A 16,656-nucleotide genomic window follows, 5' to 3' on the forward strand; every position below is an offset into this window, starting at 1 on the left:
TTGCTTTAATTTCTATGATTAGTGTGGACTGCTTAACACTGGAAAAAAATTTACTCTATTAATGCAGCACTCATTCCCACCAACACATATTCTTTTTTTATAGCATTATTCACTTACTCTAATCATCACCCTTCATGTCACACTTCAATGTCTTTTTTACATATTAAATGATTAATGAAATGATTATACAGTACTTTCTGTATGTTGATATTACATTTATTTGAGGATATAATGTGTTAACACTCTCGTTCAATAGCTTCAATTTTTTTAATCTGAAGAACTCTTATGCTAACCAGGGCTACATTTATTTAATAAAAATAAACAGTATTATTGTGAAATATTATTACAGCGTTTTTATTTTAATTTCATTTTTTTTTTACAATTTTAACACATTTTAAAATGTTATTTATTCCTAAAATGGCAAAGCAGTCATTACTCCAGTCTTCAGTGTAACGTGATCCTTCATAAATCATTCTAATATGCAGATTTTAATATACTTATTCTTAATATTATCAATGTTGAAAACACTTTTGCTGCTTAATATTTCTGCAAAAAACTATAGATTATTTTTTTCAGGATTTTTTAATAAATAAAAAGCTCAAAAGAACAGCATTTATTTGAAATAGCAATCTTTTGTAACATTATAAATGTATTGACAGTTTTTTTGTATTCAGTTTAACGCATCCTTGGTGAATAAAATATTTAATTTTCTTAAAAGAAATATTATAGTGCATATTTTTACATGTTTGGTGATTACAATTTTTTAATGTTTGGTGCAATGAACTGTGTGTACAACAGCACTCCACTATTCAGGGTATATACAGCAATCCTTAAGTTAAATTTACTACTTTTTAATACCTTTTTTACTACCTTCAGAATATTTTTTAAAACCATCACGACACTGAATTCCAAGTGTTAATCAGCGAACTTTCTATTATTTACACAGATTTTGACATATATAACATACAAAAAAGAATAGATTTAGAGTAAATAACTTCATAAATAAAACTTAGTAAATAAAATAAAACAAACTACATAAAATTTGCAATGGAGATAATGTATAGTTCCAGCACACTGGCTGGCATTCATTGCAAGTTGATGCATTACAAACGGGCATCTTCTATGAACTGTTGCGGATTCAAAAACTGCGCCACGAATTTGCGGCAGTGGTGGTGGAGGTGCAGCCGCGCAGACAGCTGAGATTGGTAGAATTAACTGCTCTCTCCGAGCACGCATTCCATTTTTATGTTTAGTGGATTTTATATGCGACCGAAGTGCGTTAGCTCCCATCCAGTTGACATTGATGTTTTTTTTACATACCGAACAATAAGCCTTCCTGTTAGTGTTGTCACGGTGCCAAAATGTCAATATTCGGTACCGATAGCCGTGAAAATCCACGGTTCTCTGTACCAATTTTGGTACCAAAGCAAAACACAAAAATATGCTAATTAAAAAAAATTTACACTAAAAATAAAACCAATGCCATTCTTTATACTTATTGTGTTTAAAGTTTTTCTACAAGTTATATAATTATGAAAAACAGTAAACAAGTTTCACCCAAATTTAATTTGTCTTTTAATTTATGAAATTTAAACATTTTATTTTTGGTAAATAAAGGGGATTTGCTATTAAAATTAAAACATGGAAGAAATATTGTGATTTATTTCTTCAAAAAATAAAGTTTTTACATTTTTTTCAACAGTAGTAGCAGTATCACATACATTTTACTAAATAATAGTAATATTTCTAGCACAATGCCCATACGTAAAAATTTACTTTTAGGCCTAATGAATGCATATTTGTCATTTTAACTGAACTTAAGACTGGTGGTGATGCTTAAGATATTTTTGGTCATTGAGGGTTTCTGTAACAAAATAGTAATAGATCAAATTAATTATTATTAAAAGATAATACTACTACTAATTCTACTATCATACTAATGTATATACAATGCACTATGAATTGATGAGCTGCTGGGTTCATGAATATTAATCACGTTGTCAGCGTTCGGTCAAACTGATTTGCTGAAATCAAAACAGGGACGTTACTAAATCAGCGCCAGCCAATGAAATTGCCATTTGCGCATTAGCTCCACCCACTACCAGAGAAACCGGTATGTCTTCTGCTTGTTCGAAAATGAATATGAATAATTCTAAATGAACTCCGTTATTTTGACAGGAGAAGACAACAAAGAATAGTTTACATATAGCGTGTCGATTCAGCGTGGTAAGACTCTCGCTCTCTCTCTCTTTGCATGTGTGAGAAACAGCGCTATCAGTAAATCTATTAAATAGATTTTTTATATTTGCCCATGAAGACGACGATGGTTGTTCAGTCTTTGAAGATATGCCTTGAAGCAAGTCTAAAATAAAACTGAAGCCAGCCACTTCTGTTGAGCGCGCAGTGTTCTGAGATGATGCCGAACGACCACTGAATATGACGTCAGCATCAAACATACGTTGAGACGGAGACGAAAGATCTTTGATTATCTGCCCAGATCAAGGGGCAAGGAACTCGACCGGAAGTTGAAGTCGGGTGGGGGCTGCCATCTTTTAGCAGAACTTCACTTGCATTAGCATTCCCATTGACTCCCATTCATTTTGGCGTCTCTTTGACAGCGAATAACTTTACATCTGAGGCGTTTAAAGACTCTGTTTGTCCATTATCTATTTCTAAAGATACACGACAATGTATAAAGGGCTCCATTACCTTCTATGTTACATTATGGCCCCGTATAAACAGTTTTTGTAAAAAATAGGCTAACGATTGCGTCATAACCACTCGGCTCTCTGTCGCATTACCGTACAGACAGGAGGAGAAGCTCGCAGGCAATTAACTTAATATGGCGTACTGTCGTTACATTTTAAAATACTATACAAAATAATTAATCAGAATACTTACTCCTACTCACTCACGCCAAAGAACTCCCCGCTCAAGCTCGCCGTCTCTGCAAGATTAACGATGGCAGTTTGCACGCACAGCTACTAGAAGATTTACATCTGTCAGACAGGTTGCTGACGTCGTCAAGCTTCGTTTGAGTCTGCGCGTCAGAAACGGAAGTGCTAAAAACCGCTAAAAATGGGCTTCACTTGTCTCAATTGAGTTCCAATGGGGTCGCTGTGTCCATTTCTTTTACTGTCTATGGCCCAGATATGCTAAAGCCCATATTTAAACGAACTGACGCGAACGCAGATAGAATTTCAATCAGAATAGGACACCTGATAGTCTGAAAAAATAATACCTAATTTGGAAAAAAATAATACCTCTGAGACCACATTTAACACTTTTAATGGCCTTAAATTTGACTATTTTGATTTATCACTTTTTTTTTTTTAAAACCCCGCGGACACCCTGACTATTGCATTGCATTGGTCATGCATTGCAATTTGTACGTTTCTGGTCTAATGCTCATTGCAGCAGGGGGTGGAATGTCCTCAAAATGTCCAACAAGAAGCAACAAGAAACTTCACAAAACATCTCCATTGGCAACTGTGGTTTTCTGGAGGTACATCCAAATATCCTTCGCAGATCTGGCATGTGGGAAATCTAAGCAAGCTATTGTAGAATTAATTTGAGCTAGGGCTCAATTTTGGAAACTACAATTGCATAATCGTTTAAAGCAACAATTCAAAGTCCACTTATGTTAATCTGCACCTTTAAGATATGTTTTTTTCTTTCTACATGTTATCTTAAGGGTTTTTTTTCCATTGTTTTAGTTTTAGTATAACATTATAATATTTTTTTTTTTATAATTTAAAGAAAACATTTGATACAGGGCTGGGTGATATATCGCACGCGATTGTCACGCGCATTTCGTCAGTAAAGCCGGTTCACTAAATTAGCGGTAAATCTGCATCACCTGCTTTTAGATGGAGCTGCATTTAATAGAGCAGTAGTTCACTGACAAGCTACACAATACCGGGTTTATTATCGATGGCGATTCATCTGCGATAGTGAACGCGATATTGCGTAGCTTGTCAGTGAGCTACGGCTCTGTCTATTAAATGGCGCTCCATTTGAAAGCAGGTGATGGTGATTTAGCTGTAATCACGGAATCAGATTTACTGAGTAGATGCGCATGATCATATCGTTCGATATATCGCCCTCTGATGTATATTTGACATTTGAGGCTTAATACTATATTACACTACATTTTTTTTAGTTAGTGTTTTCAGCTTTTTTATTTTCATATAAAAATATGGCATGCAGTTGCATCTAAAAAATGGTATAAACATCATTCAGTGTAAATTGTGATAATCATAATTAATAATCGTAGTTACAATTTCAAGGGAATAATCGACAATTAATATTTTTTTCATAATCGTGCAGCCCTAATAGTGACCCTGCAGTCACAGCGACATAAGCTGCAAATGACATGTGTCCACTCCCACACAGCCAGCAATAATTACCCAATAAATGATATTTCTTAAGGCTTAAATCTGCATCTAGACAGTGTGTATGTTGTTCATTAAAAAATGGGGGGAATATCATACCTCACCAGACAATTATGTAAATTCTACTCAAGGGTAAAACACTTTATGATTTTAAGAGGTTGTTTGTTGCCAGGGGAGTAAGAATTTGAATGGTATATGGAAACATGACTCTAAATTGAAAATGTGGAAGAAGAAAAAAAAGGAATCAGCCCTTTGGTTTCTCCTTGAATTCTTAATAAGAGACACGGATGAGGCATATGGGCTTTTAAAAATGCATGACCTTTAGCAATCCAACCCAGATTGTGAAACAAAGTGGAAATAAATAAATAAATGGAATTAAAATGGAACCAAGAGGGGAAAAAAACATTTCAGAATTTACAGTATGATCTCATACATATCAAAACAACTGTATCTGTTGCACAATTTTTTGAAGAAAAAAAGCCTTTGTTTAATTTACAGTAAATAATGACTAGCTCCCATTTTCCATTCACTTTCGCTATTTGAAAAAGAGCAGCCACAACATTCCTCAAAATATCACCTTTTCTGCTCCACAAAAGAGAGTAGCGTTTTTAGTGGGTGTGTGTGGGGTGTGGGGTGGGGGGTTAATTATTATGTGAATAATGTAAATCAGTCATCATAAACATTTTGTTGACTTAAACTTCTTTTACTTTATAAACTGCTCACGGCAGAAAAATCTTGTCCTGGCCTGTCAATCCTTACACTCCAGTGCTAAAACTACATCTGGACCGTATTAATAACTAGCATTATATCTAGTGCGGGGAGATATGAGAAAAGAATGTAAGATATGTTCTCATTTTAGCGAAGGTTTATGCTTTGCTGAACACAAACATGTGCTGTCAAGAACACAAAACAACAAATATCCAGTTGTAATGTTCAGAGCGGCTATCTTGTTAAACAAGAAACGGCGGCCATAGAAGTGCAGTGAATTCACAGGAAAGTCTTTAAATGCTGAATCAATTTGGAGGCAGCTTTGTTTACTCAAGTAGTATGCCTGAGGACAGGCTATGATTGCAACATGAACTGGGTAATAGGTAATTCTGCCTCCAGTACCATGTTTTTTCTTCCTTATGGGTGAGAAAAAGGGAGTGCCTAATGTTTCTCAATTTACGAAAAAGTCATTTCCGTGCTCACACAATGATGAATCCTTTCCTAGCATCCAATAATTCAAAGCTTCCAAAAGCCACATGTACTAACCAAGAACCATCGCCCGTTCCCTCCCAGAGCTACTCCCAGAGTGCTTCTGCTTGAGGATCCAGGTTTAAAATTGGACAGGACGCATTTAAATGTACTAATATTGTCAATGAAAAAGAAAAGAGCATTTGTATTTGTGGTTTCACGTAGTTTTGTAAAAATGGTTATACCATTTTCATGAAAAGTCTCAATTTATTAAAGTAGTTTATAGGGGTCATATGACTTTGCTAAAAGGAACATTATTTTGTGTATTTAGTGTAATGCAATGTGTTTATGCTGTTTAAGTAAAAAAAAACACTCACTTTTTCCTCATACTGTACATTATTGTTGCTCCTCTATGCCCTGCCTTTCTAAACATGTCGATTTTTTCAAAGCTCATTGGTCTGAAAATAAGGTGTGCTTTGATTGGCCAGCTATCCAGTGAGTTGTGATTGGCTGAAAACCTCAAGCATGTGACGGAAATGTTACGCTCCTTGTCATACTATGTGTGTCCTGGTGCAACCAAACAAAACCAATAAATCCTATTATAAACAAGGAATCTGTTGCATTCAGTGGGGACATAATTATGGATTATAACTTATATAACATAATTTTGACTTATATTTTATGACTTATATTTTATGTGTTGCTTTGCGTATAACACCGCGTAAACATAAAACCATGTCTGCATTTGTTATCGGAGAAATGACAAACAACAAACGCTACTCTAAATCAAGATGTTTGAATCGTCAGTGGCAAATTCTTTATAAATATGAGCCAGTTTGTCCTTGCAAAGTAGAAATTGCTCCATTTTGTAGAAACTGCCCTCCATAAAATGGGCTGTACACATCTGAATATTTGGGTTGAATTGTTGTGGAACAGTGTTGTAAATACAACTTGGCTCCATTTGACATTTTACACCCTGAGCTAACCTTGCCTTGTCATAAAAAGGTCATATTATCTGATCTTTTAAGAGATTTATGGACCTCAACACACAGTCAGTTCTTTTTTATATGATATATTTTCCTTTTTTTCAGCATGTTGGTTGTGCTACACGATTTTGAATTGCTGGACAAAAGTTTTTCAAATATTTATTTAATTGAAATAATAATAATAAAAGATTATGCCAAACTATTTAAGTGCTTTTTTTCCCAAGGGTTACTTTAATGAGGACTTTTTCTTCATTATAATATCAGGACAGTTATAGCACCCTCAATAAAATGTAAAATAATACAATATTAGGACATATAATAATACACAAACAAAGTTCATAATAGAGGTAAATATATGTGAGACTTAAATGTCTGATGCAGTTTTAAATAAATGACTATAAGACAAATAAATAAATAAATTTAATATCATTGACCCAAATACAAACAACTAAGTGTCAGCTAAATTTTGATGGTTTTATATTTTTGGCAATGCCATTTCTATTTAGAAATGTTTTCCCTGCTGTCTGTGAACATTTCAGAACAGACCGGTGACTTGTTTTTGGGTCGTAACCCACAAGTTAAAAAAACACTGATCAAGAACCTCCTGTTCAGGAACACACTCTTCCCACTGACTGCAAAATACTAATATTAACTCAACCCTTCATAAATCCCCCAACACTACTCCACAATCCTCATAAAATACTTCAAAAGTTTATAAAGAGGTCTCGCATTTCTGTCGGCCTGTTTAAGATTTCTCCTAGTGCCGCGGCAGGCCGCATCGATAGCACTGCTGAGATCTGCAGGGAAAGAAAATAAATGACCCATTTTTATTGCAGTGTATGTGGTAAACATGGCATCTAAATGAAGGAGCAGACAAAAACGGGACGCATTTTACCAAATGCCCTCTGCAATTCAAAACCACAATAAAGGAGGAAAACACGTCATCGCATGTAATCCATTTTAGGAGCAAATTATTACTATCGATCGAATAGTTGAAACTGACTGGTATCTTGATGAGAAATATAAATGGGTCCATATTCTCGCTAAACAACATACTATCATTAATAATCCCCCAGCAGTGGGCATCAATCACTCTGTAATCATACAAACAGCATTCCCATCACATAGCTCAGCCCCTGTAGGATTACCCAGCATCCACTCTGTCTGCCCATCAAAGCCATTCAGGCTAATACAGAAGTGGGCTGTTCTTAAACGATGTTTTTGCACATCCTTAAACAGATGAGGGAATCTGTCCTACATGGGAACTGGGAACCGGTTCTTATTCTTATATTCTGGATTAACCTGTTGCCGCAAAATAATACACAGGGCTTGCAAAAATTCTAAATCTCTGGCAGCCCTTTGGGCAGGCACTCTTCAGATTTTGGCAGCCCACATTTCAGACTTTAAACCAATAAGAAAAGAGATGAGACAAATATATACATTATTATATCTATAAAAAAAATAAAATAAATATATATATATATATATATATATATATATATATATATATATATATATATATATATATATATATATATATATATATATATCTTAGTGTCTTAATTGTTTAGATTTGAGAAGGCACATTAGCTTCTTTCACATTTACAAATCGGCAGGGGTCGATTGTCGCATTGTTCTGAAAAAAAAACAGCAGACAGGCTTATTGAAAATGCAAACTGTTGATCTGTATGATCAGTGATGCAAATTCTTTTTCTGCCTCTAGGTAGGGGTTTTGAAACCGCAGGAATACAGTTTCCCCGGTAACGGCTGTACACAAAGTAGCATTGTGCTTTTAAACGCTGCTTTATCATGTATTATTGGAAAGATTAAATGAATCGAAAATTTTCTGAAATTCTCAGAATTTTCCCTTCAGAGATACATTCATATAAAAATAGCCGCCCTGTGTTTTGACTTTGAAATGTACAGCTCGTATTTATTCAATGAAATCACAGCCTGAAATCGCAGCAGGCCCTTAAAAACTCTTAACTAGGAATTCTGAGAAAAAAAGTCACAATTGCGAGAAATGAACTCAGAATTACAATATGTAAACATGGAATATTGAGAAAAATAGTCAAAATTTAATTTTTCACAATATCTCACAATTCTGACTTTGAGATAAAAGGTCGGAATTATGATTTTTTTTTTTATTATTATTACAAGACGGATTGTGTTAGCAGCGCAAAAGGTTGTGGGTTAAATTCCCAGGGAACACATGTACTGGAAATAAAAATGTATAGTCAGAATGCACTGTAAGTCGCTTTGGATAAAAGCATCTGCTAAATGCATAAATTATAATAAATATTATTTAAATAAAAAAGTCATGGCCTAGTGGTTAGAGAGTTTGACTCCTAACCCTAAGGTTGTGGGTTCGAGTCTCGGGCTGGCAATACCAATGCAGAGCATGAATTTTGAGTATGCGTCACCATACTTGGCTGCATGTCATGTCACTCACTATAAACAGACACAATACAATTCATTGTATAACAGATATATATATATATATATATATATATATATATATATATATATATATATATATATATATAAAGATATTTCCACAAAAGTACTAAAACCAGTTAATGAAATCATTATGAAAGCAGAATCATTAAGTGGAATCAGACACAAATAATTAATTTCCTGCTGATTCCCATCACTAATCCCAATGCTGCATAGAGGAGCAATAAACCCCTGTGAGGAACAAAGATATGAGATCACTTGCCACAGAACACGTCACAATGATGAGAGCAACATGAGAACATTAGCTGAAGTTTCACTAAAGCACCACAGAAAAAGAGTGGAACACATTCCATCATGCAACTATTATGAAGTAAATTCATAAGTATATGCTCACACAACAACACTGACCTCCTAAAAATAACCTCATGAGAGGCAGGAAATGAATCGAGAGAGGAATAATAGTGTGGCCATTGCTTGGCATCCTACAAACTCTCTTCAATAATTCACCAGTACAACTCCCCTTCACCCCCCACTGTGACATTAATAATGTCCGTCTAAACATTCCCTGCATCCTCCACTCTTTCGCCCTCTCCAAACCCCCTTACATCCAGATAAAACTATTTCCCGCTTTTCTTCTCCCTTGTTTTGTATGGGAGGGTTTGACAGTGTCTTACTAATAAAAGGTCATATCATGAGGAATTTAGTTTTGCTTGATCTGTTGAGATAAAGTTCATTAGACTATAAAAACATACAGAAACTTTCAGAACTCAAAACACCTCTAGCGCAAAAAAGAGCATCTACTGAAACTGAACTGCAAAAAATGTCTTATTCTGAAACTCTGAACTTCCTGTTGTTAGGTGGAAATGTAAACATGACCTCACACACTTACTAACCAACCACAGTAATTTGGTGTTAAGGTTATAAGGAGGAAGTATGACATGATACCTTTGTTCCTAAACAGCTGAAGAACTAGTGGTACGAGTACAATGTGGTGAAGAATAGAATAGGAATGGGAATAGGAATAGGAAAAAAAATGAACATGAAGACTAATATTATGATTATTTTTTAAATAAATTATTGTCAAACAAAACTAAAACCATAAAAAAAGATAATTTACTACTAAATAAACATTCACTGAAATAAAATAAAACAAAAAAAAATTCAGCTAGATGAAGGCAACATTACCCTTTTCCATTTAGTTTAATTTGAAGTACTAAAACTAAAAACTATATAGATATATGGTAACACTTTAGTATAGGGTCCAATTCACACTAATAACTAGTTGCTTATTAGTATGTCTATTATTAACATATTGGCTGTTTATTAGTGCTTATAAAGTAAATATAATGCATGACATCCATAATCCTACCCATTACCCTAAACTTAACAACTACCTTATAAACTATTAATAAGCAGCAAATAAGGAGTTAATTGAGGCAAAAGTCATAGTTAATGGTTAGTAAATAGTGAGAATTGTACCCTAAAATAAAGTGTGACCAAAACCAACAGTATTTGAAAATAACAGTGATTCTGTAAAAATCTCTACCATCCTTTAGCCTAATAATAAAATAATAATAAAGGAAACATTATATATAATAAAAGCAAAAATACAAAAGTAATAAAAAAATAAAATGTTTGTCCAATCAATGCAAATGCCTCTCCTCATATATCAAAATGTCCTGTTACAAGACGACAGCAAAGAAAGCAGAAATGTTAACAGCATTGTGCTGAAATCCAAGGTTAGAGAGGATGTTATCATAACCATGTGACATGCAGGGGTCCAAACCAGCTGATGCCTAAACAAAAATCCCCACTATCACTTATTGTATTCCATATTCTCAATATACCCGACCACCCTCTTAAAAGTCCATTCAAGTGAGGATAAGACTTGAGTCAATTTAACATCCTGTTGTCTCCTAATATGTGACCAAAGAGGCAAGCCAGCGCACCAGACCCTGCAGTTATTTCCATTAACACAGGAACAAATCACTAAAAATCTTAAATATCACATCTGCACCATTCCAGCTGTATTTTTCCTTAAATAGCACTGCTTTCCATTTTCATCTTTCTTCTATAACGCACTGGAACTCTCTCAGTAGAACTCCCCTCTTCATTGCCAAGCCCTTGGAAGCACTGTTATTCGCTTCAAAAAGTTAATGACAAGGCTAAACGCAGAAGATTTTCCACCAAGTGGCCGTCACTTCGAGCATAAAAAGCACTAGAAGTCCTTCTTCCTTCACTCACTCTCAGATTTTCTCGGCCAACATCAGATCTCCCCCTCTGTAACAAACCCAGTGTATAGGTGCCTTTAAATGAACAATGACTTCATATGTTGAACTAAAGCCTTAATAAATAACACACCCTACACAGTTTAACAGAATGACTTCTTTGGGATTCAATACAGCGTGCCGTGGTTGTGTTTAAAGCCCTGGTGAGAACAAAGACATTTTAATCAGGGTATTCAAATCCCTGCAGGCCATCCGATTCGAGCAGAACCCCTTATGTTAAACTTTCAAAGACAACAATGTGGTTTTTGAGCAGAAAACTGTTTTCAAGCAATCAAAGAAACTCAAGGACATCCATTAAAGTCAAAGGGAGCCATTTACTCAATTGTATTACTCACTGTCAGTTTGTTCGCCCATCTTGTCAGATGCTACTATCTAAACAGCTCTACCGTCTTTTACAAAGTAGCATTCAATAACCCAGCATTTTTCCAACAGGAATTCGAGCATGTAAACCGGCGCCTCTCTTTTTCACTGGCAGCATCTATGGAAAAGCAAACTGCACACAAACCCACTGTGTTGTTGTTTTGTCAAGCATGTACTGTAATAAAAGCACTGAAGTTAAGGTCTTAGTATGTTAGTGAATAGGATACTATTGAGTTTCATTTCACGTACAGAAATGGCATTGAAGTCATAGTTCTATAGAAACCAAAGACATTTTACAAGAGCCTTAAGGCTTACAAACTGCATGTCTGTGTGTGTGTTTGTTTACTATACATTATGGATAATTTGATTTCTTGTTTCAGTTATTTGAACAAATACAATATTCTCAGTACAGCTCCATTCAACATATTTTAATATATTTAAATCCAATCTCACTGATTTATCACAAAAAACAGTGCAGAAAATACAGAAAATAGCATTTTCATACAGAAAATGTACATTTTGTTTGAGCCTGCTTTAAAGGGGTTGTTCACCCACAAGTGGAAATTCTGTCATCATTTACTCACCCTCACATTGAAAGAAACTCAGATACAGATTTGAGATGACATGAGGGTGAATAAATAATGACAGAATTGTCACTTTTGGGTGAACTGTCTCTTTAAGACGAGGCATTCAATGACCATAAATGAATAACCAATTAATGACTTGTTACTATGATCTGACAATTTCCTTTACAATATTTCAAATATTTTTTTATATATATATATACATTTTACTAGTTGGTCTATACACACACACAACAGGTTTTTTTTTTTTTTTGCCATCTTGCATCATATTTTTAGTACAGCGTGTAAAATAGTTTAAATATTCTCAAATTCTAAACATAACAAAAAACCATCCTGCTCCTTCTAGCTGTTTTTACAGGAATTAGTTAATTTGTAAACGGCCCCTTAAGAAAGATTTCTGACTGTGATTTGACAAACATGATGCAAAATCAGCATATATACACAGTGCTTCCTTAAAACATAGTCAATTTTGAAAATGTGAAGTCTTGCACATCCCTAGTTTAAGACACAAGTTTAAACACAATACAACACAGAATACAAAAACAAAAACGGTTAGTTACATAGAAATACCATCACTGTACACTGCAAACGCAAGCCATAATCATGCACAGATCGGAGAAAGACAGTAATTTACAGCCAGTAATTATATGCACAGTTTTGGTTTTCTAACCATTAGCCAAAAGTGTGATGAACCGCTGTTTTTGATATCAAAGCAGTCCTTTTGAAAAAATAAGTTACTGACACAAGCAGACAGACTGTGATGGACCTCAGTGTAAAAACATGCTTTCAGGTTATCTGAGAGTTCTACTCTCATACAACAAGCTCTCAACTCGACAGACTAAAAGCCACGAGTGTCTGTTTCAATCACCAGCTCAAGTCGCTCATTCCTGTTTGTACACCAATAGTGATAAAGCTGTCTGCGCTCATACAGCAGCCCATCGTCAGTCAGGTAATGAAGATAAGGCTCTTGTTTTGCTGATTTGACTAGTTAGACCTCAGAATCATGTGCCGTCAGTCCTCCATCCATTCATTCTTTCTTCACTCAATTATACCCATGCAATAAATCTTTATATGAACTAATAAGCAGCAATCAGCCTCTAAGGCCAGAAACATACCTTGCACAAGAATGCAAACGCAAATGCAAATGTTTGGGCAATGCATTGCAAAATATGTAGTAACAAACTTCAAAGTTACCTTTAAACTAATTCATTTACACAATATTTTTAAAGATTTCCACACTTTTCAACTTAAAATCTGTCAGTCGAAAACGAAAACGGAAACCAATCTACCATTTAGATCACAAGACAACTTTGCATAAATATACCGATAAAATCATAACAGTAATCATAATAATTATTTTTTCTATTACGTTTTTTGTTGTAGTTGTTGTAGTAAAAATCACTTCTGCATGTTGGTTATCAGACAATTACTGTAAACATTCAAATAATCAATATAAGTATTAATTTCTATATATTATTCCTACATGAAAGAACAAAATGACTTGAAGTGCTTGCGTTGATATACTTGCGTAGAGTTTGTTTCAGACCCAAGACCACACAGTTTATATCAAACCTACTTACCGAACTCATCACATACGCTCTCATTCTCCACCAGCGTGGGGTGCTCGAAGGTGTCCCTGCAGTACAGGATCTGGGTGTTGTTGGTGAGGGAGGCGATTCCCCCCAGGGCCAGCACCACATGGTCCGTCAGGAAGGAAGTGGGCCGCTCACGAAGCCGTGCAATGATGGAACGGTACCGGCAGTACTGGGGGTAACTCAGTACCAGAACCTTCTTCTCCTCCACATCTTCACCTAAACACAAGAAAGTGGAATTCATTTATTTTTTTAAGTGAACATTGACATTTCAGTCACACAAAAAGGAACTCAAAATAAGGTTTTATTAGATTTTGCCTGTATTACACACACACACACACACACACACACACACAAAAGGAAGCAACTATGAAACAATTTTCACTAATTTCACAAATAACCAAGGCTGTAACCATTGTGGGGGACCAATTTATTTATTTATTTTTTATAAAGAAATACAACAGTGAAGGAAATTAAAAGTCTAATTCTAGTTGGAAAATAATCATTTTCAACTAAAATAATATTTTGAAATCCGCACATATGCACTTTTACTTGTATGCCTCTTGTCTCCTCACATTCAGTAAGGAATTACTTGAATCAGAAATCATAACACGTTTCAAATTCCATATGGCCATAATTGGGAAAAAGTTGAGTTGTTTGTTGGTCAATTGACATTTCTACTGTAAAACAACATTTTCAAATAATAAATGTTTTTCTAGTACCATTTGCGCTCTTTCAGTGTTAAAACCGATGCTTCAAACTGCTTCAGTGAACAGTAAACCCCGCCTACTATGATTTTGATTGGCCATCATGACATCAACACAATCAAACTAGTTTATTTCATTGTATGAATGTAATAAATGTAATAATTAATTGACAATGTTTGACATAATTTGATGAGTCAGAATGCTACACAATGGTGTGCATTACAAATAGACCTTTGATGAATCCTACTATCTCTAATATTAGCTTCGCAGTACTAATAATTCAATCCAAATCAAAGCGCTGTGACTTCATATAGCTAATCTTATTCTATAATGGAGTATCATGGAGGAGAGCGGCTCCCAGGGGTTTGGATATAGATTTGTGGGCTATTATGTTTTACTACAGCCTGAGCTGCTGGTTAAACATGACAGCTCTCTGTTAGGATTGGCAATATAAAAGATTCTGGGCAGGAAGCCATGTCACTCAGTTCTTGGAGATCAGAGATCTGAGCAATAGCATTCGCCTGTTAGTCTTCCCATCAGAACTCAACAAAAAAAAAACCTCACAACCGAATCAAAGTATCATCGCATCTCTTGACCTCAAAAACCTGACAATCTGGAATATGAGCTCTCGAAGTATGACATGCGAGATGCAAAAACCTCAAATGATGGCGTCCTTGTATTGACACACAACGACCGCAAACATTCTGCTGCTGAGACTCATAACAATTTTTTAACATTTAATTTTTGAACCACTAGTAATTGCCAAACAGAACAAACAGAAAATATTGACTGATATCAGACAGGTTTCCCAAACATTGCCCCATCTGCCATTGGTAACACACTCAGATAAAATTATTAAAATATAATTCATATCATGATCCTGCATAAATCATTCTACTATCGATATTACTATCGATGTTGAAAACTGTTGTGCTGCTTTATATTTTGGACGTTTTTGATTATTTGATGAATAGATATAAATATTTTACTGTCAATTTTAATTTAATGCTGCTTAACTGAATAAAAGTACTGATTTATTTTTAAAAGTACTATCAACATTCGAACAAAATTGTGTTTTCATATGCATTGTTGTGTTTTCTTTTTTAAATATATATATATATATAATGTTTGTAATCTTTTTAATAGTATTTACTTTTTAAAGTTATACACTAATAGAAAATTCCCATTCTAAACAATGACGTTAGTTCCCCTTTGTTATCGTCTTTACTGACGTAGAAACCATATGACAACAGTGTGTGGACAAATGCGGAAGTAGCTTCGCAACAAACTTCAACTAAAAAGAGATGCCGATCTCGCTTGTGTTTTACTCCACAGGTGAGTTGTTTTGATTTGGATCTTTACAGAAAACGTATGCTATTATAACGATCAACAAGATTAGTATAATGGGGCATATACGCCAAACGCGGGGCATCGCGTCTTTGCATTGACTTTGTATTTAATCTACTCACGCAAATCGTTGAACTCCATGAAATCCATGATTTATCTTTCCGTTTGATTGATGGCCGTCAGTGGTTGGATAGAAGACAACACATCCCATCATTCCATGCTCCTTCTTAGCGTCATCAAACCACGCAATTGTTATTGTTTTGATAGTGCGCCCTCTCCTGGCAGGTCCTACAACCTGTACCTTGAAGACCCACAGTATTCCCCTCTTTTCCTTGCCATTAGCAACTTAACAGAAGTTGGTCTCAAAATATCTGTCTTTAACTGTCCCAAGCTAATCACACAGAGATCCAGTGTACAGTTTCTTGATTCGATTTGGCTTTGGGCTGCAGAAGAGGTCAGAAAGAGCTCTACAGCCACACTGATAATAACACCTAACCTTTTCTAAAGAAAGGAATTCTTATGTTTAGCAATGTAATTGGCTAGCACTACACTATGATTAGACAGCACTGAAAATCACATTATGCAATTTTCCAGTAAAACACTTTGACAAAAAGCCTTTGTGATGAGGAGGGGGGAAACACACATAGGAAGGGCACCGAAATCAACAGACTAAAATCTGCATGAGTAATCCTAACATGTCTCATCAGATCAGGATGAATGGACCTTTTCCCTATGTCAGTTTGCTCGCTGTATACTGCTCAAATG

The 16,656-nt window shown here is 35.0% G+C and overlaps 1 protein-coding gene across 1 annotated transcript in view; it reads right to left on the bottom strand.

Annotated features, from left to right (window-relative positions):
* LOC113056333 (AT-rich interactive domain-containing protein 5B-like) overlaps positions 1-16,656 on the bottom strand; it is a 105,778-nt gene that overhangs the window by 55,282 nt on the left and 33,840 nt on the right. Inside the window, exon 4 of the mRNA XM_026223013.1 lies at positions 13,826-14,056. Within this exon, the coding sequence (XP_026078798.1) occupies positions 13,826-14,056 (231 nt within the window). The remainder of the gene's footprint in view (positions 1-13,825; positions 14,057-16,656) is intronic.

This window comes from Carassius auratus, chromosome 37 (genome assembly GCF_003368295.1).
Source record: "Carassius auratus strain Wakin chromosome 37, ASM336829v1, whole genome shotgun sequence".
Lineage (NCBI taxonomy): Eukaryota > Metazoa > Chordata > Actinopteri > Cypriniformes > Cyprinidae > Carassius > Carassius auratus.